The sequence below is a fragment of the Lagopus muta genome, chromosome 1, assembly GCF_023343835.1.
Source record: "Lagopus muta isolate bLagMut1 chromosome 1, bLagMut1 primary, whole genome shotgun sequence".
Classification (NCBI taxonomy): domain Eukaryota; kingdom Metazoa; phylum Chordata; class Aves; order Galliformes; family Phasianidae; genus Lagopus; species Lagopus muta.
The window spans coordinates 122,149,933-122,174,806 of record NC_064433.1 but is presented as its reverse complement, the minus strand read 5'-3'; the positions used below and the strand labels follow the sequence as shown (position 1 = coordinate 122,174,806).

General features: G+C 39.9%; 3 protein-coding genes across 10 annotated transcripts in view; 2 read left to right on the top strand and 1 right to left on the bottom strand.

Annotated features, from left to right (window-relative positions):
• Positions 1-295: 295 nt before the first annotated feature.
• RAB9A (RAB9A, member RAS oncogene family) lies at positions 296-7,509 on the top strand. 5 transcript variants are annotated; one of them, XM_048934684.1, is made up of 4 exons: positions 302-420; positions 3,775-3,893; positions 4,013-4,045; positions 6,304-7,509. In XM_048934684.1, the coding sequence occupies exon 4, from the start codon at positions 6,338-6,340 to the stop codon at positions 6,941-6,943; it is 606 nt and encodes a 201-aa protein (XP_048790641.1). In that variant the 5' UTR covers positions 302-420; positions 3,775-3,893; positions 4,013-4,045; positions 6,304-6,337; the 3' UTR covers positions 6,944-7,509. The 5 variants fall into 5 exon arrangements, with proteins under 5 accessions (XP_048790637.1, XP_048790641.1, XP_048790638.1 ...); XM_048934685.1 differs by lacking the exon at positions 3,775-3,893 and adding an exon at positions 1,549-1,663 and having other exon boundaries at positions 317-420; XM_048934680.1 differs by lacking the exon at positions 3,775-3,893 and having other exon boundaries at positions 296-420.
• Positions 7,510-7,634: 125 nt separating this feature from the next.
• TRAPPC2 (trafficking protein particle complex subunit 2) lies at positions 7,635-15,459 on the bottom strand. Of its 2 annotated transcripts, none has more exons than XM_048934686.1 (5): positions 15,343-15,459; positions 14,985-15,094; positions 12,822-12,964; positions 11,980-12,067; positions 7,635-10,967 (listed from the first exon to the last, which is right to left on the bottom strand). In XM_048934686.1, the coding sequence occupies exons 2-5, from the start codon at positions 15,075-15,077 to the stop codon at positions 10,869-10,871; spliced, it is 423 nt and encodes a 140-aa protein (XP_048790643.1). In that variant the 5' UTR covers positions 15,078-15,094; positions 15,343-15,459; the 3' UTR covers positions 7,635-10,868. The 2 variants fall into 2 exon arrangements, with proteins under 2 accessions (XP_048790643.1, XP_048790644.1); XM_048934687.1 differs by having other exon boundaries at positions 15,244-15,358.
• The window catches only part of OFD1 (OFD1 centriole and centriolar satellite protein), a 29,707-nt gene continuing 20,181 nt past the window's right edge, over positions 15,349-24,874 (top strand). Inside the window, exons 1-9 of one of the 3 annotated variants that reach the window (XM_048934668.1) lie at positions 15,349-15,560; positions 17,867-18,067; positions 18,856-18,924; positions 19,010-19,037; positions 19,871-19,978; positions 20,511-20,647; positions 21,975-22,148; positions 22,683-22,789; positions 23,678-23,797. In XM_048934668.1, the coding sequence (XP_048790625.1) occupies positions 15,465-15,560; positions 17,867-18,067; positions 18,856-18,924; positions 19,010-19,037; positions 19,871-19,978; positions 20,511-20,647; positions 21,975-22,148; positions 22,683-22,789; positions 23,678-23,797 (1,040 nt within the window). In that variant the 5' untranslated portion in view covers positions 15,349-15,464. The other 2 variants (XM_048934669.1, XM_048934670.1) reach the window with 2 other exon arrangements.

Below are 24,874 nucleotides of genomic sequence, written 5' to 3'. Positions count from 1 at the left end.
CTTAAATACATTTCTGCTCATTTCGCGATTTGCCCCATCCTTGTAACACGTTTTAAGAGCGTAAAAAATACTCAGTCACCGCTTTTGTTCACATTTCTTTCCCGCAGTCGTGTTCGCAAACAGCCACGCGGGCTTCATCCCGAGCGGCCCCAGGAACAGGTGCCTCCCTGCACACCCCCTCTAACGGGGCTCGGAGTGGCGAATGGCCCCACCGCCCCGCCCACGTGAGCGGAGACCCCCCCCCAAGGGCGGTGTCGCACCCACCCGCCCCTCCCCTCTCCTGCCGGGGGCAGAGCCAAGCGGGGCTCACGTGACCTGCCCGCCCCCCGCCTCTCCGCCATGTTGTTTCTCCCTTCCCTCGGCGCCCGGCGGCGGCGCAGCTGGGCCTCGGCGCTGGCGGCGGTTTCTATTCGCGGGCAGGTTAGCGGCCGTCTGGCGGGCGCGGAGGGACTCCGTGTATCTGAGGGGGAGGCGCGACGGGGCTGGTGTTCGTGTGCGGGGGCTCGCTGTGCGGAGGCTCGCTGTGCGGAGGGATCCGCGATCCTGCCACGGCGGTCTTGGGGTGCAGGGGGTCTCGCCGTTGCCTTTCCACCCGTCCGCCTACGGCCGTGCGCTGGTGAGCCCCGAGCGGGGGGGGTGGCGGGTTGTGCCCGGCGGCGCTGGGTGAGGGCCCGGCTCGGTGCGGGCCGAGTGGCGTGAGCGGGATCCCGTGACTGCGGGCGCCTCGTCTGGGAAATGGCCCAGCGGGGCTGAGCGTCCCGCACCGACGCGGCCGCTGTTATCGTTGGTCTCCCGTTTATCGGCGTGGGGCGGTTGCGTGTGATGGGCTTCTAGGGGGATTTTCTTGTGTGCCTGCTTTGTTTTGGTAGCAGCTTATGAAGTAGTGGGCTGTAATGGCAGACTGGGGGAGGAATTGTTCAGCGTGGATGCAAAATCCGTTTCTGTCACTTTTTATCTCTAAAGAAACCTAGTATAGCTACCCTAAAGGTCATCTAGGGGTGTTAAAGCTCAGTGGTCTTTAAGGTCCCTTCCAGCCTGAGCCATTCTTTTGGTTCTATGGGACTAAAAGTTTACTTCTTTTAAGTTATTGTTCTCCTTGGTGCTCCCCGGCACAAGCAGTCTGGGTTGGTATGGTGCAGCCTGCTTACTCTCTTGGGGATGGGCTTTGCTCGCACATTGGAAGAGCATGAACTCACAGTGTAGCCTGGGCTGAGAGAGGCAGCTATTGCTAAGGATCTCTGAAGGAACACGGAGACTTATGTACTGGAGAGAGGAGCACAGATGAGCAGCAGTAATTAGCTGCTTGGTAAGTTACAGAGCGGGAGCAGTAACAGAATTGGGTTGCAAGGAGAGTCAATGTGATCTTGTGAATTCCTGGAGATACTGGACCAACTTACTCTTGAGGTTGCTTTATAGTTGGCTTGAAGTCAGTAATACTATTATGACGTGATACTTAAATTAGGAGATGCTTACTTGTGAGCTTCTGAGAATTTTTTTTTTTTTTTTTTTTTTTTTTTTTTTTTTTTTCCTTTTTCTGAATTTAATCAGAGTTGTCGAGTTTGGTCATTCTGCCTGGAAGTGAGGAATGAGGTGGAAGGTGAAGGCTGTATCTATATGGGGCATTTCTCCTGACAAGTTTTTCTGATCCACTTTGCAGTTAGATGTAAGTTATAGTAACTAAAGCAATTCTGGCAGTAGGCCTGGGATGCTTGCATGATCCAAGGGTTATGCATGCTGAAGGATTCCTGTTCTTGGCTGCTGCCTCTTCCATTGTCTTGTGTCATTCCAGGCAACTACTGAACTGCACAGGAGTTACAAGTAACCTGACAAAGAAACCAAAGAAACACGGAAGACAACTTTTGGGGCATGCAAATGAGTAGCAACAGCTTAATGTCAATCCATTTTACATTGTGTTTATATTACTGAGTATTAGGAATAATCTTCAGTGTTATTCTGATGTTAGATAAACTGTGTCCACGCTGCTGATGACTAAAGACAGCTTTTGGATAACTTGTCATCAAGTTATCTATCTGGCAGAAAACTTAGCTGCCATCACATTGCAGTAGTGCGGTCGTAGATGAAGGAAGGGTGATTGGGATCTCAGCAGGTCAGGCCATGTGACTGGAGGGCTGCCTGCTTTGCAGAGAATTGGGCTGCTGTCAAGGGCCCCACTGTAAAGGGTATTTCTGAGCCACAGTTTTTACATGGGTGTTTTTTGGAGGGGAAGGTCAGTTTGAAGACTGTTGTGGTCAAAACTGCAGTGCATTAAGAAGTGCACAGCTTGGAAGATCTTGACTTAATCTCTGTTCCTCTCTGAATTTGAAAGCAAAATATTTCAAGGTGAGGCAGTCTTGTGGCCCTTTACCTACTGGAGAACTGTTCTTATGCTGCTTTGTGACCTGGAGTGTGAATGAAGCAGTGTCCTGCTTGTACCTGGACAAGGATTCTTTACCTAAATGAGGGAAAAAGGAGTAAATTTGTTTCTTGCTTTCTTTTCACCTTTGTGGAAACTTTCAGATCTGCAGTAGGTGATAAAACTGCTGTAGGGTTGGAGGGTTAAGACAAAGCGCAAGTGTTAACCCAGTTTTCAACACTTGATTCTTGACCCTGCCCCTGACGTTGCAGCTTTGCAAGTTTTTGTGATTGATTTGTTTTTATGTTCCAGATGTTTTGCAGAGAAGCAATTTTCAGTATTTAATGAGCCATTGTAACTAAAGCAGGAGACAGGTTTTCTTTCTGTGTTAGTGTGATAAATATTGTCAAACACTTTAAGAAAAAAACGGTGGATGGGGGAGTAAGTGCCTGTTGTAATTGCAAGGCAGGTATTTTTGTCTGACAACGTATTGAAGTGTTCTCTTTTTAAAACAGCAAGGATTACTGGTTTAAAATAAAAGAAGATGGCTTAGCAAAGGTGATTCTGAATGGTCTTCAGAGCTGAAATGGTTGTGTATGTGTAAAGCTGAGGTTAAGAGATTATGAAATACTGTCAGTGTGACTGTTACATCAGTTAGGAAGGTGCTAATTTTGCCTGTCAGTAACTGAGACAGCATTTTGCCTTAGATGTTTATCAAAGATGACTTTTCTTCTCTCGGAAGACTTGGCTGAAAGTCTGTGAAGCTCTAAATAAGCATGATCAGGTGGAAGAAACTTGAGTGCTGTTGGCCAAAATTTTACTTCAGCATTTAAATTCTTTCAGTTTTTGACACTATTTGGTATATACAAATCCTTCTCAATCAGTTAACCTAGTATAGTCTTTTTATTATAAAAATAAGCTTCAGTGTTGCTGTTAAGATTTTCTAGATCCAAACCAATGACTTTTCTTTGAGTGTAGCCTCCACACCAAAGTGCTCAAAGAGGTAATTACACTCAAAAATAAAAGGCAGTTAAGAAGTTGTTACCATGGAATTAAGTAAATCAAGATAAAACACCATTGCTTCCTCTAATGCACGTAAGCTCAGAAGGGCTGGAAATTGAGGACTTTCTGTAATGCAAACAGCTTTCGTTTTATGAAATAGCTGGTAATGTTCTATCTTGCCAGCAAGTGTTTGGACTGCCAGTGAAAATCTTTCAAATTCAGTTCAACAGGGGGATTCTAGGAGGGGAATAACTAAATTACTTCTAAAAGAAGTGACATTTAGTAGAAATGGTTCCCTGCTTTAACAGTAATGAAGTCAGTGGTCTAAGAGCTTATGACCTTATGAATTAGAGCAGGAAATTCAGAAATGGTTACCAGAACATGTTACAGTGGGGCTGCTTTTAATTTGTTTGTTTCAGGCTTCTTGTTTGGCACCAAGTATTGAAGTAACATGGAAAAATAGGGGGCAGATCTGCTCATAAACTGCTCTGTGTACCAGGCTGAGACTGCTTGTATATTACCATAATTGTGTAGCACAGTAAGTTGAAGTTACTGGAACAAATACCTATTTGTAATTCTGTGGTGTCTTGCAGTTCCTGACGTTGGTTAAAATAATCAGATGCACATTGGAAACTAAGTTTTTTGTTTTATTTTCAGATGCTGAACGATGATTTAAACTGAACGGCTAAGGTAAGAAATCTTTGGGAGTATCATATCAGATACTGACTCTTTCTTCCAAAAGCATTGCCAAAGATGTATAAGTACAGAGTACATTAATAGGAGAAATAACATTAATTCTGCACACCTCTGGAGGATTGTGTTTTTTTTGTTGTTGGAGTGTTAGGGGCTTGTTGTTTGTTTTTTTTTCTTTCCAAGTAACAACAAAACAACAGGACAATTGAAAGCTATTTAAGAAATCTTACTTCATTTAAGATGTTCAAGTGAAAGAAATGCAGCAGCCTGCTGTACTGAAAACTTCCATCCAGCTTCTGCAGATGCTGTAAATTGTGTAGTCAGTCAGTAGGGTTACATTACAGCCAGTAAAGTCTTTGAAACAAAATTGCTTTTAAATGTCTTTAACTATGTTTCTTTGGAGGTTCAAGCGCTCTTGTGATCCCAAATAACTGTGAAGGTATCTTTTTGTTGCTGTTGTTCAGACTGAAAAGTTTTCAGAAACATAAAGTGTTAGTGTGTTGTTTCTGGAAAATAAATGTTCTGGAAAGTGAAATTGAAGGCAACATCATGTGGAGGTGCTTGCCTGTTGATTCTGGGGAAGCTATTTCTGCAGCCTTGGTGTAGAAGTAGCCGTATATTAATTGTGAAGTGTCCCCTTCAGTGAAGTGGAAAAATGGGGAAACATTCAGTACCCTCTGTTCTCATGAATGCATTATTTATTAAGAACTTGTTACTGTATAATAGAGTAGTTCAAACTTATTTGTTAGGTAATAGTAGGAATGGGGGAGATTAGGGAACACCTGTGGCATTTTGAAGCTTTCAGTGTGAGCCTGGAACTTAGCTGCTGGTAGTTGTGTGACTCCAAGAAGGCTTGTTTGTAACATGGTATATGTTCATACCTCGAGCTCTGTGAAAGGTAACGGAACCATTCTTTTGTAATTGTTAAGCAGTTTTAATATTGTTGTGATACAAACCTGTAAAATGCAAAGGATTTATAAATATCGTTTTTCACTGTGCAGTGTAAGAATAAATTCACTTCCTCTGAACAGATTTTTAATAGAAGCAAGAACTTCCAAATATGAGGAGGAGTAACTTGCACTGAGGCTTCAGCTGCTCTCAAAACTCTAAAGTATTTCTTATGCTCCACTGTAGATTGTTATACATTCAGAGATGGAGAGCTGAAGATGGAAAAAATTCCTGGCATTTCTTGTTTCTAATGCAGGCCTTGATTCTAAGGCAGCACACAGTCATATGACTTTATACCAGCTTGTATCAGGTATTAATTCCATAATTGTGTTTTGTGGGTGATGTATATGCCAGCAATGCTAATTACAACTAGCAAGACCACATTCCTTCCTTCAGAGGAGGAGGCAGACCAGGCTACTTGTGACCTCCTTGCATTTTAAATAGATGCTATTTTCACAAAAGCCTGCTTTGGCTGAGTTTCTTTAAGTTCCTAAGAGTATCAGGTTGGTACAGAAATGGCAGTTCTCCTCATACCAAAACCTACGTTTGGGCTCCTTGAACTGAAACTTTACCTGCAAGCAATTAAAATAATTTTCAATAGCATTAGGTGACATTAATGTAATGGAGGGTGAACCGTGGGCTGGCACAAAATGCAGGTGATGTAATTGCCTCAAATAAATGAATAAAGCCCTTGAACGCTAAAATATCACAGTAAAAGATAAAAGCTTAATTGGTGTCACTAATTCATGATCTCTATGCTGGGCAGCCACTTTTCACTAGCACTGCCAAGGTGTCTGACAGTTTTATCATGGAAAGTCTGCATAAACTAACTGAACTGGCATTGTAGACTTGTCCTGAGTAGCTGGCATCTGGAGTACCATCTGAATTAGTAGCAATGAGTTTGCTTTTGTAAACAGTTGTAATAGAAGTATTCCATTTGCTGCAGCTGCTTTATAAGGAGGGAAATAATGAATGTTAGTGTATGAATGCTGTGATGAACGCAAGTCATGGGACTTCACAAGTGCTGTAATTTGGCCTTAATTCATTCTGTAGACCACAGCATTCACTGTGAATCAGTTGCAAATTTATTATTGATTGCAAAAGTCATGCTGCAGTCTGTGGAATAGATGACAGTTGTATTCTTAAGTGGATGTTGTTGTTATGAGTACCTACACTTTGTCTATATTGCATAGCCATCCTGTCTTTGCATGAAGCTTGATGTTGGTGAACTTTTAACACTTTCTAGATACATACAAAACTTTCTGCTCACTACTTCCCTTCTTAACAGTTTTCTTAACCTTTTACAGGTGTGGGAAACAAGGAAGATCTGTTCTCTTAACAATGGCAGCAAAATCATCACTCCTCAAAGTAATACTGCTAGGAGATGGTGGAGTTGGGAAGAGTTCCCTTATGAACAGATATGTCACCAACAAGTTTGATGCACAGCTTTTTCATACGATTGGTGTGGAATTCTTAAACAAAGATTTGGAAGTGGACGGACACTTTGTCACTCTGCAGATCTGGGACACAGCAGGTCAGGAACGTTTTAGGAGCCTGCGGACTCCTTTCTACAGAGGTTCTGACTGTTGCTTGCTTACCTTCAGTGTGGATGACTCTCAAAGCTTCCAAAACTTAAGCAACTGGAAGAAAGAATTCATTTATTACGCAGATGTCAAGGAGCCCGAAAGCTTTCCATTTGTGATATTGGGTAACAAAGTTGATATAAGTGAGAGGCAGGTGTCTACGGAAGAAGCCCAAGACTGGTGCAGGAATAATGGCAATCATCCCTATTTTGAAACCAGTGCAAAAGATGCCACTAATGTTGCAGCAGCCTTTGAAGAAGCTGTTAGAAGAGTTCTAGCCTCTGAAGATAGATCGGATCATTTTATTCAAACGGATACAGTAAACCTCCATCGGAAACCGAAACCTAGTTCATCTTGTTGTTGACTTTTTCTTTTTTGCCAAATTACTTTCAACTAGCTTACTCTGTAAGAGGATGGGAAAAATGTAGATAAAATAACAAATGGGTTCTGCTCTAATACTGAAGTTGTGATACTCTGCTGCTTTCCTGGAGGAGCAAAACCGATTTCCATTCACGAGTGACCCATTATTGAATTAGTGACACTTGCTATCAGGAAGGTGTCAAGTAAAAATCTTAATATAAGAATGTAATTTGCCAACTCTAAGTGAGAAATACTTTGAATATAGTTAAAACTTGAAGTTCTAGAAGCACTACTACGTGGAAACTGTTCTGGAATTCAGATACAAAGAAACTTTTATATGTATATATATTTTTACGAAATTAGCATTCCATTTTGTTTCACTAGAACTCAGTTTCTTAACAGTGCTAGATATTAAACTTTAGTCTCGCTGCATTCCTTTGGATGTGTGTGGAACTTCATCTCTAATGCATTTACTACAAGTTAACATAAATTACCTTCAAGTTTTCTGTAATTGCTATAATTTGTGTAGGTTTTTAAGTAGGAAATAAATTTCCTACCTATTTAATGTTCATCTTCCTTTTGTTTACTATTCTAATGCCATATGAATTTTTCCAGCAGTTCAATGCAAAATGTGATTTATTTTTTTAATGTCTTCCCCTTATGTCCCATTCTGGCATGTTTCTGATCAATAGGGTAAAAAAAAAAATCTGGATAAACAAAGTATTTTTCATAACTGAAAATGGATACATGTACTTTATTTGGTCAGCTTTAGTAACTCTTGGTAATTTACCATAATGTGGATCTCCTCAAGAAAGCTTTTAGTATACAGCCTTAAAGTTCTGACCTTATTGTTCTTGTTCACCTGAGCTATGAATGTGTTTGTGATCTCTGTACTGTGAAACTAAGGATTTGCAATACATAGGGAACTCAGGAAGCTCTTGACTTAGCAGGTAGTGACAGCTTTCCAGTCTAGTACAAGTAGGTACCTATAACTAATGTTTGAGCCAAATTTGATGCCTATTTAATATGCCATCGTAGAGTAGAGACTTAAACTTTGGGATTACTGAACTCATTAACTGACAGTGAGCAGAAACAAGTTCCATGTTCAATGGATCATCTTTCTACAGTGTTGCAGATGAAGCCACAGGATGCACATTTGAAGCTCTCCACTGCTGTCCCATGGTAGAATACTTGTATGAGAAGTTCTTGAAAGCTGTCTCTCAAGAGTGCTCAATATCCTTTTAATAGCAAACTTGATAATGCACTATTGCTTCAATGTGTAACCTGACTACAAGCATGCCTGTTAGCGTACACATTGTAGAGCTCAGAAGGAAATCAGAGGCCTACAGGACAGGCCGTGTTTCTCACTAAATTGTGCAGACTCTGCTTTCTGTACTGCAACCTTTTTGTTGTCATGGAGAAGCTTTTCTAGATAGTACAGTAACAGCAGGAGTCTTAACGTGTTTGCTTTGTACCAGATGTTATTTAGAAGTAAAGCTTGCAAAACAAACTTCTTGTTGCTCTTATATGCTTTCCTCAATGTTTTCTATGCTCATTTGAACCTGTTCATAACCATGTTTACTCCACAGATCTGCTGCTCCTGCTGCAAGGTGATATTTTGACAAATTTTGCATTCAAAGTCCTGTACATACAGTGACAGAGTTGTGTTTTAAGTTTCAGTCACTGAACTGCAAAATACAGGCTGACCTGCTGCTTCTGTGATATTCAGATTTATAGTGAGTGAAGGAAAGATGTGAGGAAAGAAAGAAGGTAAGCTAGATTGAACCTTAATTTCCTTGAACCTTAACTTTTGCAGAAGTGAGACTAAAATAAAATAGATGAAATTACCTCTTATTATAATTAAAACTTTAATAATAAAATCTATAAAAGGAAATAAGGATGAAAACCAGGTGTAGTAGTTTTTCTTGTGCTTAATAGCCAATTTCTATGTTCTCTTGTTTCTCCTACATTTCTATGTAATGCCATGATTACCCAGCCTCCTTATGAGAAGCAGGTTTAAACACCATTTAATACAGCAAGTGTAGTGCGCCGTGAGAACTGCTCTACCACAACTGTGCACTAATTACAAAAATGGTAAAGGAAGTTTACTTGCTGTAGTGAATAAGACTGCAGCCTACGTAGAAGTTGGCTTTGGTGTGAGAGAGACTGCCAAGTACTTGGAAGAAGTGGCAGCTCTATGACAAGCAGATATGGATTGTACCAAACTAAACAACTTCATCATACTCAGCAACACATACACATTTTTGTGAAGGCTTAACATTTCCCTTTCATTATGAAGGTGGGCAGTTGTGGTACACGTTTCAATTCCCTGACTCATTTCAGGTTAAGTATTAGGGGATCCTGTTAGTAACGTTTTGGCCACTGTATAAGTAAGAATGCTTTGCTTCAAGGGTGTTTGTTCATTTCATGTATGTGTCTAAAAAAATTTACATGAGATTACATGACACTGTCAAAATGTTGTATGATGCAGATGTCATTAAACAGTACTGCCAAGACAAGTATTCCCACCTTCACTTAATGTCCTGCCAGTAGCTTTGCCCCACTTATCTGCTCTTCTCTTAAAGTCATTTAAAGTACAGTCAACACACATCCATGCTGCATCAGTCCTCCTTTTATTTAAGGTAAATATCACATTCTATATTGCACAGTGTTGCTTCTCACAGGGAATATTTTACAGTGATGCTTCAGCATTGCGTATAAATTACAAAGAAATAATAACTGGTTGTACATAAAGTGCCTACATCTGTGGTCCCTTTAGTACACAAACTACACAAGATGTATTTATTTATTTAGAATAGTGTGCCTCTTCCTTTGGAAATTGCTTATCAGACACGTTCTGCAGAAAGAAACAGATTTCACAAAAGATTGTGACTAACCAATTGTGAAACCAGCCAAAATAGTAGGTATATATATGCTGAATGACCCCTTTAAAAATCAGTAGTTAAAAATGAAGTTTTGCAAAAAAAAAAAAAAAAAAAAAAAAAAAAAAAAAGTACATAACCACATTTTAGAATGAGATAGTAGCCAAAGAGGCCCAGCAAAGTCCTTGGAGGTTCAAAGATCCCAGTAGAAATAAATACCCTTTCAAAAGGAGTATTTCAGCACTTGCAGAGATAATAGAAAGATGGGGGTTTAAACACCTAAGTTTAGTTGTTGGGTTTGTTTGTGTTTTTTTCCATGTGTGAATTAGATTTGAAGTCAGTGCAGACAGCTCTTGTGATCTGCTCTGTGCGTTTCATTCATGCAACACTGCAGCTCTAAGCACCTGTTGTGCTAAACGTGAGACATTTACAACCTTAAGTTTAAAAAACAAACCTTGGAAGTTTTTTTTTTTAAAGTAAAACTTGCCAAAATGCTGAAGACAAAGCCTTGCGGATTTTTTTATTTTAATTTAGGGCTTCATAATACATCTATTATGTTGAAGTTTAATATATGCCTTATTTAATACTATGAAGAGTCCAGTTAGCCTGCAGAGTACATTCTGTAGGAAAAGACTAAGTAGAAGAGTTCACAACAGATTTATCCACTTAGGCCAATAAAATAAAAAATACCCTTTTGCTCATATTAAATCAACTCACAAGAGATTCAGAAGCCTTCAGTGTTTAGATCAGATGTCCTCTCACCCTCTGTAAGAGACTTACATTTTGCACATGCACTGACATACCTCACTTTGTACCTATTCAGCCCAGGCACTGTTACACTTAGTTTTTGTAAGACAAACTCCTTAAGGTACATTTTTTAACCAGAGAATTTGGCTGTTTTATCTGTATCAACAAGAAGAAAAGCTACTTCAGCATCCAATTTGTCAATCTTCAGGAAGATGGATATCCAGCATGCTGAGAACTACCCAGAACTACAGTTCAAATCAGGGAAGCATGGAAAAGGACTCACTCAGGAAAGTTATCTATTCAGCTCAAAAGGTGCTTCTTCCCAAGAAACTGCACTTTCCTTTCGAAGGCACTGGATCGAATTGGTGAATTGAGTTCATAAAATGGGTTCATTGCAAACTGTGGAAAGAAAAAAATTTCATCAATAAGCACAATGCCCAGAAATAGGAAATGTTATTTTAAATGACAACTCTTAGATTTCAGCCTATTTAGTGCCATTTAAAAGCATGGGAAGTCTTCCTAGGAAGTCACTGACTTTGAAGACTGTTGCATTCTCCCACACACGGGTGCACAGCCCATCTCTTAGTAAGAGCTAAGAACAAATCTATCGTGACACTGATGGAAACCTGTTGTAGAAATTAGCATCCTTTGAGTCCCCGTAGGAATCTCAGATGGTGTCAGCGCTTGCAACTGCCCCATCTAGTGGTGATCCAGCCGGGCTGTGACAACACACACTGCTACTTGTTCTGAAGAGAGAAGCGCTTTGAGCAGACTGCTGTGTAACAGTCCTTTGCTTTCATTATCACCATTAATAACACAACACTGCCCAAAATGACTGGACTGAAATGAAAACGAAATCCTGAAGGAGCACAATCTATAGCAAACTAGAAAAATCTATTACACTGTATAGAAGATGCAGCCTCCATGTCACATGTTATCAACTCTGGCTGATGTGGTGTACAGTCAAAAAATACACAGCTGGAAGAGTAGCATGGCTAGGATGGTACTTTACAGGTGTTATAGTTGGAAAGATGATCGTGGTGGAAAAGAGACAATCAAAGAAGAAATGCTCACTCATATCAAAGGATCTAGGCTCACAGTGGAAAACTCAAAAAACGAGGGATCTCCAGAAAGAGATCCTTCCCCAGTGGCAGTCAGCCCTTAAATGGGGTCTAGGAGGGGTGCAGCTTGGCTCCAGTCTGGTTCCAGTCACACAGGTGAATTGCTTTCACCACAGCTGACCCAGTCCGTGCCTCATGTGATCCATCAGTGGTTCAGGCCATGATTCCACAGTTCCCACACATGTGGACAGTAGGGAAACTCTTCCCCTCACAAAGGTACCACTAACAAAACGTATATTAATATAGCACATTGAGAGGTACTGCTGTGAAACTTAAAAATGGGAGCTTACCTTTATATACAAGTCATATACATCATTAAAGAAGTTCTTTATTCCATCTTCTTGCCTTATGTCATGAAGCATTATAAATCTCATATGTAAAACAATTAAGGAAAATTTAACTTTCCCAATGAAAGCATATCCCAAAATAAGCACTTGCACCTAATTCTCTATATACCTAAAATTTTTAGCTGTACACTAGAAATAAACAAGCACGTTTAAGGAATTAACTGAAGCAATGATATTTAGAAAGCAGTATTTGAAATTCCCATATGTGAAAGCAGAATCACCTTTCTTTGGAAGATCATTATTTTTAAAGCTAGAAAATTTGTAACATCAGGGATATTCTCAGAATCTTTTCCATACATGCCTGAAATTAAAATGTTACTTGCTATGCATAACAAATGTTTCACAATGCGTTCTCTTTGCGACCATCTGCACAGACCATCAAGCCATGACACTGCATTTTCAACATGTGCACAACTGACATCAAGTACTTTTATCTCTTCTCTTCTTCTAACATTACCAAAGGAATGTAAGCAGACAATCATACAGGCCTGCTCAGAGCCCTTCAAATAAATGTGCTTTCATTCCTTTTTCCTCTACTCCTCATGAACTTCACATTTCATTCAGGTCCTCCAAGAAGAAAAATCTATCTCCAGCTATTTCCAATTTTAAATAACTGCTGTGCCCCCTAACTCACTTCATCCTTCATCTCCACTTCAGGCTGGGAATTCTGACAATAATAATGGTGAACAGCCAGAGAAATCCATTCCAAAGTCATTCCAACTGGTTTATCACTTTCTGACAAAAGGCTCAGTAAATACCCAGAAAGAGAAGAGGAAAGGATATGTCCAGCCGTGACAAAAGCAGAAACAAACCATTCATTAAACTTGTCCACAGTCTTCAGATACATGTTGTTAGAAAGCCACATGTTCTCATCTACTAGGTCAAGAGCAGCATGGGCAATGAACTGGTTGAGATGGCGATGATCATCCTAACACATTTCCAGAAGACAGAGGATAAGTAATTCAGTGAAGGGAGTTAAGTATAAGCAATCATTTGCTCAACCTGGTAAACAACTAGTACACAAGTTACGTAAGTTCTATATACTCTTCTTTGCTGTGACGTGTGCCATGCTGTAAAGAAATGAGATCAGTACAGATTGTTATGACACTTGGATTCAAGGGAAAGAAAAGGGCATAAGAAAATGGTCATCATAAAGATAGTCTTGAGAGCAGCAAAACCAATAAAGCTTGCACTTTTAGCTCATGGACGAATTCACCTGCGGATTCTTAGCTTTACCAGTGCAAAATCTCCCCCTACAAACTTATTCCGCAATGGAGGTCCTGGTGAAAGTCTTTTTCTCTGCTCTCCAGTCACCTATTCTTGAGAAATTTCCCCCAAATTACCATGTTTTGGGCCATAACCTCTCTGTCAAATTTGCCTGAAATTAAGCAGTCAGCTACTACAGCCTCATCAGTTCGACACCAAGCAAGAAACTGAGTAGTGAAGCTTAAGGAGCTAAAGCTTGCACAGGGCTGCACATCCAACCATTTGCTTCAGGAGCCTGTGCACACTCTTACATAGTGTGTCTCAGGAACAGGAGCAAAGGTTCCCAAAACACATCAATATACCAGCAGCTACTTGTTCCTCAGTGCACATCAAGTTTAAATCCTTTCTTGGGGGAAAATTTAGGAAAATTCAGTCCCACAAGCTGAGGCAGGCAAAACTCTTATCCAAGTGTGGTATTTCTGTCAGCAGCAAGTAGGAAAATATTTTTCCACTATCTGACACATCCTCACACAAAATCTAGTCTGAGTGTCTTATTCCTTATCTTATGCGGTACACCAATATAAAGCATAGGTGACAGCATAAACCTCTGGGCCTGTCCAAAAAACCAGAAATTCACTTGCTTTTACTCTGAAGCCTGCTTTGTCCTTAATGTAGTATCACAAAAAAGAGACTTGTCCTTTTTCCCACTGGAAACATTACATGTTGAGCAGCCTTATATTTCTCACATGCTCAAACATAGTTGCTACTACAACACACTTAATGTGAGTGTGACAAATGAAGATGACTTAAAACTATTTCCTGTGGTGAAAAGCATTTGTGAAGAACTGAATAGAGCTTTTCAAATTTGCCCCTTTACCTTACTGGATACCTTAAAAAGAGACACTAAGTAGCATTATATAATGAACAGGTGTTATATAAGCAGTAAGAGCAATGAAGGAAGGATGAGATGGGCTGCTCCAAAAGTAATGCCTCCTGTTTTATTCTGTTGGCCCACAACAGCAGACATGGAAGATGATGGCATGGCAGTAGGGGCTGAATCTCTCCAACAATATCCCATTACACTTTGATGCTGTGCAACAGATGGCAGCAGAGGAGCAGTCTGACACAATGGCACCTGACATGGAAGTGTGCGTGAAGGAAAGGAGTGTTAGTGAACTCCTCCATGCTGAAAAAGCGTGCACCCACTGACCTTCACTGATGCTTGCTGAACCTTTCTGGTGACCAAACAGTGGATGTGAACTCAGAGAGGGGTAGGTAGTGAGTTTTAGCAGTGTTGACAGCCGGGCACCTCCCTTGGTGCTGACTGTTACATGCACAGCATGCAGGCTCTTGTTTATTGCTGGCAAAAATGCACAACTAATGGTGATGACTGTGCTGAAAAAGTCTGTTCTGTAGCTGAGAACTTGCACTATCAGTGTTATTATGCTCTTTGTACTGGTTGTAGTTTCCACGGAAATAGGAGGCATACCTTAGGAGTGGCCTATGTATATATTCGTTCACAGAGCAGCATTAATTACTTAAGGAAATCATATTTTATGAAGAACAAATACAATCCAGGAAATAAATATTAGACCTAAGTACCCCAGAATTCTACTCCCTGTCACAAAAAGAAAGCATTCGATACGAGGTAATAATACTTTCTACAACATGTTGGCTGTGTTTCTAACAGTGTGAGAGCACATAGAAGGGGTTATCACAGGACACACCAGGGGTTATCACACCTTGGACTCCGCTTTTCCAGGAGGCAGGAATTCCATCTCAAACACGGGGTTGTCATGATGGCCAACTATCACGAAGTAGAAGCTTCCCGACATTCTTCAAGACAGCGTGCCTGAGGAGAAAAGACAGAGAGAAATAGGCGGTGGGAGGGATAACGCTTGGTGGGGTGGGGGGAGGGTGGGGGGGAATGGATGCAGACGCCACATAATAGAGAACGGCGGGGTGAGCCACCCGCCGGGAGCGCAGAGCGCGGTGTGGCACCTCAGCCTCGCAGGACCCCTCCCGAAGGGGCGGCGGGCAGCGCAGGGCGGACAGCTGGAGCCCTTTCTCCCGCCTCTCGTACCGCGCCCGGCCCCTCACCCCGCGCCGCGGTTCCTCAACGTCAGGCAGCGGCCGCCCGGAAGCGCTGCGCGCTGCCCGCCCCATCCGGTGACGCCGCGCTCGGCCCGGTCGGGAGCCGCCGCGTTGTGCCGCGGGGCGGGATGGCTGAGGGGAAGAGGGAGGCTCTGTCGCAGGATGAGCTCCGGAAGAGGCTCTATCAGACCTTTAAGAACCGAGGCGTGCTGGACACGCTCAAGGTGTGTGTGGTTTGGCGGCGGGCGCTGCCCGTGATTCGCCGTAACGGAGAAAGCGGTGATGTTCTGCGCTGAGTAAATCCCAGAATGATAGAATATCCCGAATTGGACGGCACCCGTAAGGATCATCTCCGGCCTTTCCCCTTCTCCCCGGACACGGTGGTTTTGCTACGGCCTAATTGAGACCAGCGCTTTTCTTGGTGCTAGGAGCAGGTGTTTGGTAAACACAAGCGGTGCTCTCTGTGGGTTAGACTCAGGGTGTTGGTCAGGAGGGTTAACTACTGGAAGAAAGCACTAATTAATTATTCTCCTGTTGATTTTTTTTTCTTTTTCTTTCCAGTTCTGCTTATAGTGGGTCAGGCTGCTTCCACATCATCTCCTCCTTCAGGAGAATGTCATAGAATGTGGTGGAGTCCAATAGCGATGCTTTGTTCTGCTTGTAGGTTAGATTTGTTATTTGTGGTTCTTCTGGCTCTTACTCATGTGCTGAAGGTGTCCTTCAGGCTAAGTAGCTCCTGCTCCTCTTTAGGAGCCTTTAGACAGTAGTTGTGCCTTTCCTCCAGCATTCAGCCTTACGGTGCCGAGCAAGTCAGGGTGTAGCAGATTCATTGCCTGTCATCCCAGCAGTCACCTGCATGAGCATGAAGTCTTTTCCCTGTTCTTAAAGCAAGCTTCTCACAATTGCATTGAGCTTTCCAAATAAAGCTTAGAGCACTATTAATTCTTGCCTGTTTCTTTGGAAGGCTGCATGCATCTTGTTTTGAGGCATGTTACAACTGCAGTAAGTAGGTCGGCAGCCCTGCCTGCAGCAGGAGGGTTGAAGCTTGATGATCCTTGAGGTCTCTTCCAACCCAAGCTATTCCATGATTGTAGCACTGGTCGTTGTTGGGAGGATGTCTGCTTTTCCCAAGCATCCCATATGTATAGCAGAATATATATAACGCCTTAAATGTTGATATCTTGTCTTTCACAAGGCCTCATTTTTGCTGTGCTCAAGCATCTGATTGTATTGCTTATGATGTACTGATCTACTTTTATTTCCAGCTTTATGTCACCAGGATTTTTTTTTAGCTCCTATTTTTATGTCAAATTCAGTAGAGTTAAAAAATAATCAAGATCTGTATTTCAAGAATGCAGCTGATAAAGCCAAGAATCTCGTATTCAGGACAGCTTATTTTCTCCCTCAGTGATTTCCATAGCAAGCTTTCAATGCTCAGACCATCTTCCACATCTTGTTTGATTTAACTCATAGTGATGTGCTAAGTCTATTTTCCTGCTTTAATTTTCCTTGCCTAGAAGATTATTCATTCTATTAAAGATTTTGTAGCTTTTCTGAGCTGAAGAGCTAATATAGTTGAGTTTCTGGCTGATTGCTGGAGACACACTTGCATCTTCCAAAGACAACGCTCCAGCTTTCCCTTGATCTCTTCTGACTGCCTCTGCGGGTCAGAGGCAGGGTGGGTCTGAACCTACAGGCATGCTGAGTGGCCAGGTGCTTCTTATCAATGAGTAGTAGCACAACTGATGTTTGTCTTGCTTTCTCTCAGCAGGGACAGGGATTTAGTCCTGTTTTCCACTCCAGTTGGTCACACAGTGTACAGGAAGTTGCTTGTCCCTGTTGTTTTGGAGACACCCTAATCTCTGTCGAAATTAGCTGAAATGAAACAAGTTCAGAAATTAGGAGAAATGATTTTTTTTATCAGCTACTTTCATTTTTCTCTGTTGTCAACCTCATTTACACAGCCATGCTAAAGTATCATCAGGGCAGTCTGATGTTATCTAGCAATTGCTTTGCTGAGCATTTCATATTTTATCCCATTTTTGCCAATATAATTTCTTTAATCAATCAACTTCAAAAATGTTGTTGCTGTTGCATAGTTGCTGTTGGGATGGAATCAGCAACTTCTTCACATAGGACTCACTAGAGGTCTAATGAGTTTTCCAAGTACACTTGAAGCCGAAGAATGTCAGACAGGCTTTGTTTGAGACAGTAGATAAGAGAACAAGAAAGCAGTGATCTGAAATTAAAACTGAGGGTACTGGAGTGGAGCTTATGTGTGTTCTTTGACTGAGTACTTCTCAGTCCTACACCTGTTACGTCTTAAGGGAAAGCCTAAGATTGCTTGAGCACTTGAATGTTTTGAAGAAGAGCACTCCTCTAAGCTCTGCCAGCATTAGGCTGCCCGCTTCTGGTATGTAGGTTGTAATGTAACATGTGGAAGTAAAGCAGAAGCCTGCTAATTTTTGATAAACAAAACGTCTTGTTATAATCTCAGGTTACCTGTTATTGAATGTTTTTCTTGTGTCAGACGCAGCTCCGAAAACAACTCATCCATGAACTTATGCATCCCATTTTAAGTGGAGAGCTTCAACCACGGACTGTTCCAAGTGATGACTGTTCGCTTTTGATCACAGCTTCCAACAGTTTGGTGGCAGACCATCTGCAGAGATGTGGCTATGAGTATTCACTTTCTGTTTTCTTTCCAGAAAGTGGCTTAGAGAAGAAGAAGGTAAGTTTAGTAATCCATTTCCTTAAAGACTTCTGTACGAGCTTTACTTTCTGGGGAGTTGCTATATTCCAGCAGAATTGACAGAAATCCCTGTTAGGGATCATCTCTATGAAAGTCTTAAATATTATGAAAACTTTAAACTCACAGTAAGATAAAAGCACTGTATTGGAAAGGCGTACCCTCCTAGCCACATGCTTGCTTCACCCATAGCCATGGTTTGACGTGACAATTCACATGGCTGTGTTGCAGGCCACTTGGGGAACCAACCATTATTAAAGCTAGCCTCATTTTTAGCCGTTCAGTTTTCCTGAAAGTGTGGTTCATGATCAGTTTCTGTTTCTAGTTACGAGTTCTGGCTGAAAAGGGCAGCCTTTGCCCTTTATTTGTTTGTCCTCTGTGCATAAATGATAATATGGTGATTTTTTTTTTCTAGTAGAAAATTACTTTCTTGAGCTGGTGAGCAGTTAGTTGTCATTTGGATTAGTGAGCTCATCTCATTAATATGGTAAATTAAGAGAAGAGGCAGGGGATGGTAGCAAGAGTATGCATCCTGGTTTGGGAGGAAACAAAACCCTCTCTTCACAGCTTCAGTTTGTCATGGAACTATGCACTGACTGCCATGTGTCTTTGGTAGCAGAGAAAAGCCAATGCGGTACTTTAACAGTAAGCTTCTGAAAATGGTTTTGCAAGGTGATAAATAGAGCTTTCTCAAATGGAAAACATTTGACAACTGTAAAATGATTGTTATTTAACCTTTTCTACTTTCTCTTTTTTTATTTTTCTGAAAGCTGTTGTCTGTCCAAGATCTTCTTCAATTATTGAGGATCAGTCCAAAATCCAGTTTGTACAAATCACTGGTAAAGTTGTTTTGATTCTCAAAGTAAGCTAAACTTACAGGTGTGATGATGTAGACTGGCTAAAATGCTATCTTCTTTCTTACAGACTTTGGGAAGTCAGAAGGAGAATAAAGGTAAAAGATACTTGTGTATGATGCAAACAGTGGTAGTTGTGTCACCTTCATTTTTATTGAGATGCTCGCAAGAGAAACTCAGATTTATTGAGCATATGTTGGTCTGGACCACTATGGATTTAATAAGATTTTGAAACTTGTACTACATAAGGTATTAAATATAATGATCTTTGGATGTTTTTCACTCCAACGTTGACAAGCTTCACAACCATTAACTTGCATGTACTTCAAACTTCAGTTAATGATTTAATAGACTTTCTTTTTTTTTTTTTTTTTTTAATGTAAGAAATCATTCTTACATCTGCATGATGAAATGGATGCCCCGTCCTTGGACATGTTTAAGGCCAGGTTGGGCGGGGTCCTGGGCAACCTGATCTGAATGTGTATGTTTGGTGGCCCTGCTAGGCAGGGGGGTTGGAACTACATGATCCTTGGGGTCCCTTCCAACCCGGGTGATTCTGTGATTCTGTGTGAAATGTAGCTAGATGAAATAGCCAGGAGTATCTTGGTTGTCAGAAACCACTGTTCCCTAATGTCATTGTAATTACGGTACTAATACTCTGCTCCATCAAATGACCGTACGGCCAAAGAGACAAAGAGATACAGAAGAAAGGAAAAGAATGAAATAGAATAGAATACACTTTTAATAAAAAAAATACTTCCAGTAAAAATCAATAGTTTACTAGCATTGATTTTTATTCAGTATTCGCTGTGTTCTTTCAATGAATTGAGTTGTTTTTATTCGTGTAGTGAAAATGACTTCATTATTTACAGGCTTGAAAATTAAATTTTAATATGAGCTTAGAAGCAACTAATCTGTTGGATCTTGAAAGGTTTTCTTATGCAGGTTTTGATGGGGCTTACAGAGCATCATTTAAGTAAAGAATGCCATGACAGAGAAACTCAGACAATCTCCATGCCTCCTTACAGAGAATCTCTTGGTAAGTGCAGCCTTTGCAAGTAAGTCTCCCCAGCAGTTCCATGTTGGTAAACGATATGGGTGGTTTACATTCATCACTTATCCAAATGCAACCTAAAGTAACAGTGAATAGAGGTTATATGTTCTGGAAAATGTAACTGTAACTGCATGCATTGCTTTTCTGTGTCATAGTGTCTCAGTTTTTTAGGCACAGATTGGGAATTTTTGAATTATAATACACACACAGTATTATTACAAAAATGTAGAAGTTACATGCAAAAGAAAACTCTTGTCCTCTGTAGTAGGGGGGTGAATGTCTAAATATGCCACAAATAGTGCCTGAACAGCTGAGGCTGTCCTGTTGTATGATGTAGAGCTGATAAATGGCATTTCAGTGCTACCACTGACACAGGACCTTCTATGATGGTGATATTTAGGTACACTAAGGAACTTTGCACAAACCCATAGTGCCATACAGTTTTTGGTGGGGTAAGCATGATGACTAATTCATTTTTAAATTATGATTGTCATGTTGCTTTTCTCCTTTTTTATAGCTGAGAAACTTCAGCTCATCGATGAGCAGTTTGCTGATTCCTATCCTCAGCATCATAAATACGAACCTTTAGAAGGCAAACTTCATGAATATAGGAAAGAAATAGAGAAGCAACTTCAAGCAGAGATGTTTCAAAAGGTATCACTGTGGTGACTGAATTTCAGGGAGAAACTTATGAATATTGACACCTTATAGACCTTTAACATTTAAGAAAACTTGAAGAAAAATGGCTGATCACGAATAACTACAAATACAAAAGGCAAAGTTCATCAGTTACCAATCTTAGTTTAATGAAATTGCATGTGTATATTCTTATTTATCCTTTTTTTTTTAATAATAAATCTGCAGAATGTTAGGGTCTTTATCCTGATGTTAATTTGGTAACACAGTTTTTCTTATTTTGCTTTTAAATTGGTACGTTTTGTTTGCTCTTTGACTACTTTGTGTTATTGGGAAATGTTTATGTTTCATAGTAAACAATTTATTTCCCTTCCCGGGTACAATTTTGAAGCTTAAATTTCAATATAATGCAAGGCATGAATTGTTGCTATATACTTTGACATAAATTAAATTTTCAATATTGATTAGAATTTACATAGCATTTCAAAAGGTTGCACAGAAACAAAATCATAACACAACATTATGAATTATTCCATGTTTTTTCCTTCCTGTAATTAAAGACAGAGTTCTTTTGAAGTATTTTACTTCACTCTGTGAATATAAAAAGCCTGTCAGTAGTTCATACGTATGAAAAATGGAGCAGAGAATATACTGCAATTCACTGTATGGTTTGGGGTTGTTGTTTTGTTTTGTTTCAGATCAATAGCTTATTTCAACAGAAAAATGTGTGAATGTATTCACTGATCAATTAAAACTTTCAGGCACAGTTTAAAAGGCACCCATCTGCATATAAAGTGTTTGAGGAAACCAACTTATTCATTTTTATTAAGATAGAAAAGTAGAAGGATGGAGAGTTAAAACTGAAGTCTGTGCATTTTATCTTCATTTTTCCTGTAATTTTTACTCCCTGGTGGGCAGTGTATTTTTGGTACGTAAAACATGCTAATTTGGGTGTTAAGTTTGTCTCAGTTTAAGTAAAGCAGAAGATGGGAGACTAAAGCAGATACAAATCACTTCTCAATTCAGTTAACTTTAAGATTCTTCAGCAATGTTTAGTGAATTGCTGTAGGACATTTCTAACCCACTTTGTGTATATACAAGTGAGACTGCTGTCTCACTGCTTTTCACAAATCCATCTCCATAGGACTGAACTCCTTGACCAGTCTCACAATTTTTCCACTGCTTCTTTTTTTATTTTATTTTGCTCATATTTTTTCTCCCATTTTTCTTCTCTTATGCTTCCTTTCCATCTCCAAATTTTGAAGAATTGCATGAGGAGAGATTGATTGTCGTTGTTGTTTTGAAAGGGTTCAGTTTAACCTTCTTTTCTTCCTTTATGTAAAAGCTACAACATTTTAAAGAAGTCGAAATAGCCAAGATTAAAATGGAAGAGAAAGCACAGACCCAGAAAGAAATCTCTGAGCTGCGGTATGAGTTAGAAAAGACACATCAAGCAAAGGCTGAAGCCTTGGTCTCTCGTGAAAAGAATGCTATTGAAAGGCTTCAGAAACAACAAGAGGTGAATTTCCAAATACTTGTTCTTAATCTAGCACTAAGTGACTGTGAATCAATTAAACTGTTCTTTTCTCTGTGGCAGGTTTATCTTCAGTTCTTATTCAGCTTATTAGTGAAAACTTGGAATTTACTTTTGTTCTCATAAATAGAGGAACCTGTTCAGTAAATACAGTGATAAGTATGGTTAAATATTTAAGTAAATTTGCCTGGAAAAAGAGCAGTTCTGCAAGCCACTGTTGAGTTATAATAAATGCTTTTTAGTCTGTTTTAATAACTTCACTGAATTCAGACCACTGAGATTTTGATACGACTGTTTGCTCTTCTATCTCCAAAACACAGCTTTTAGTTCTACTACACATTCTTTCAGTTGCTTAGAAGAACTCTGAACTAAAAGGGATACATAGTCCACATGGTACAGATATACAGATAGATGTCATTATATCTAGAAGAGCTTCAGTAGCCACTGTCTTTGCTGTAAGCATCTCCTTTAATGATAGATAATGTGAAGTGAAACTAATGGTAATATTTTGTGATTCAGATAGAAGCAAAGGAAGTATATGCTCAGAGACAAAGTCTACTGAAAGATATTGAAGTCATGAGGACCAGAGAGGCAGAACTGAAGCAAAGAATTGAGTCATTTGAAATGTAAGTTGCTGAAGGGCGTTCTCAATTCTAAATGTTGTTAGTCTTCTGGAAAGTATACTCCAAGATGTTACTGCTTCTGTGAACCTGGAATAGGTTTTTATATATTCCATAAGTTGTGTTGGCATTTTGAAGATTGTTGTGTACTATCTCAGTTGGCTGGGACACCTGATACAAAGAGAAGCCTTTGTTTTTTTTCCATTCCTCTTCATCCAGCCAAATCACTGCAGCATCAGTTTGGAGGCAAGGAACCATATATTTGCTTTGGAGGCCTTAAATTAAACAATAATGGTTTTGAAGGCCTTAAATTAAAAAAAAATAAACAATCAACACAGGATATAACAGTCCTAACAGTTGTGATGCGTGTATATGATGCTTTGCTTTTTTTAGACTTGTTTTTTCCGCTAGTAAGAACGTTGTCTGTCAGTTTTCCTTGGTCAAACTGGGAAATAACTAAACCGTATTCTGCCAGGTTTTAAATACTACCTAAGTTTATTACTCTGTCATCTCTTTTATATGGCACAATGAGTATCCCACAAAAACGTGTCTTTTCTTTTTCTAACAATCCAGCAGAGGGTGCTGATAGTGTTGGGCATGATGCTCGATCTCTTTTGAAGGCTTTCTGGTGTGGAAAGCTGAGCTAGGGTTACCCTAGGAGAGCTGCATAATTGATTGGTACTGGATTTTAATTAGGTCAATTTATTTTCTGTCAGACCTTCTTGTTCTTAATGAGTTAGAATGACAGGTTCTAATCATAACTTTAAATTGCTAAGGTGTTCTAGGCAAGCACATCACCTTTAATAGCTCTAAATGGTATTTTAAGGAAAAAAAATTGAAAACTCTGAAGTTTTGGCTTTGTAACTGGTCATTGTGTATTTATTAATATTTCAGCACTCAGAAGCTTCAGGAAGAGAAAAATAAAACTATTGAAGATGCACTTCGACGTCGAGAAGTTGCTGTGAAGAACATAGAGGAGACTTACGACCAAAAGCTTAAGACTGAACTCTTAAAGTAATTTTTTCTTTTCTCTCTAACAGAACATATGTTAATTCTTATGAAAATAGAATTTAAAAAATTATAGGATTTCTTTTGAGAAACGTAACAAAGTAAGGACTTACAAGTTTCCACGCTTGTTTTAATTGCCTAGAATTGTTTGCATTTTTGCTTCGCTAGCAAGACAAGATGTTCTGTCAGATTCAGAAAATGCTTTGTATGGAAAATAATTTGACTTTTGATTATAGGCTATATTATTTTTGTAGATTAAATCCTGTGTTCTTTATATGGGAGAGAGATGTGAGATAAGTTGTATGTTTAGACAAGAGGATGTGAAGCATTAGTAACTTCCTTTGACCATGATTAAAAAAACTGGCCTTTTTATGGACACAGAAAAGTAATAGAGGTTAAAGTACAGTTAAAGAAAGGTTAGAGGTTTCTTGGAAAAAGAGTGAGAGACACACCAGCCCACACAGGCAGGTTAGTTCTTAGCTTAATGCCTCCTTGTTTTTGAGATCTCTGTTATAGGTCACCCTCTCTCGCTGTCTCTATTCTGCTTCAACATAATTTCAAAGAATTTGCTTTGAAATGCTCTTTGAAATGCTCATCTGTGACCACATTTGAGATTTTCAGTGAGCATATCTCACTGTTACTGCCTTCCTTTGAGAGCTTTTGTCACTTGGTTTCTTGATGCTTCCGTGCAGGCAGATGCTTTCAGTATGTTACTGCTCATGCTTGTGTCATGGCATGAAACAGTCATCCAGTTAGAAAGGTAAATGGAATGACTGATGTATTGTGTGACTTATGTTTGCAAGCCAACTGTTTGTATCAGCTGCCACACAGTAAGTATTATCTGTGTTGGTGTGTCTTAGCTTAAATTGCAGGAAAGAGCAGGTTTTGATGAGAACAATGTCTCAGCTGGAACTGAGTAAGATACCAGGGCTTTGTTAGGGAATGGAATGCAGGCCTAACTGACCCATCTTGATAACTTGTTTTAATCATTTAGTCAGTAACAGCTAGTTACAAGAAATCTTGTAACACTCCTGGAGATTTCCATAACATTGAACAGTAAAGATGGATGACTACTGGGCTGTA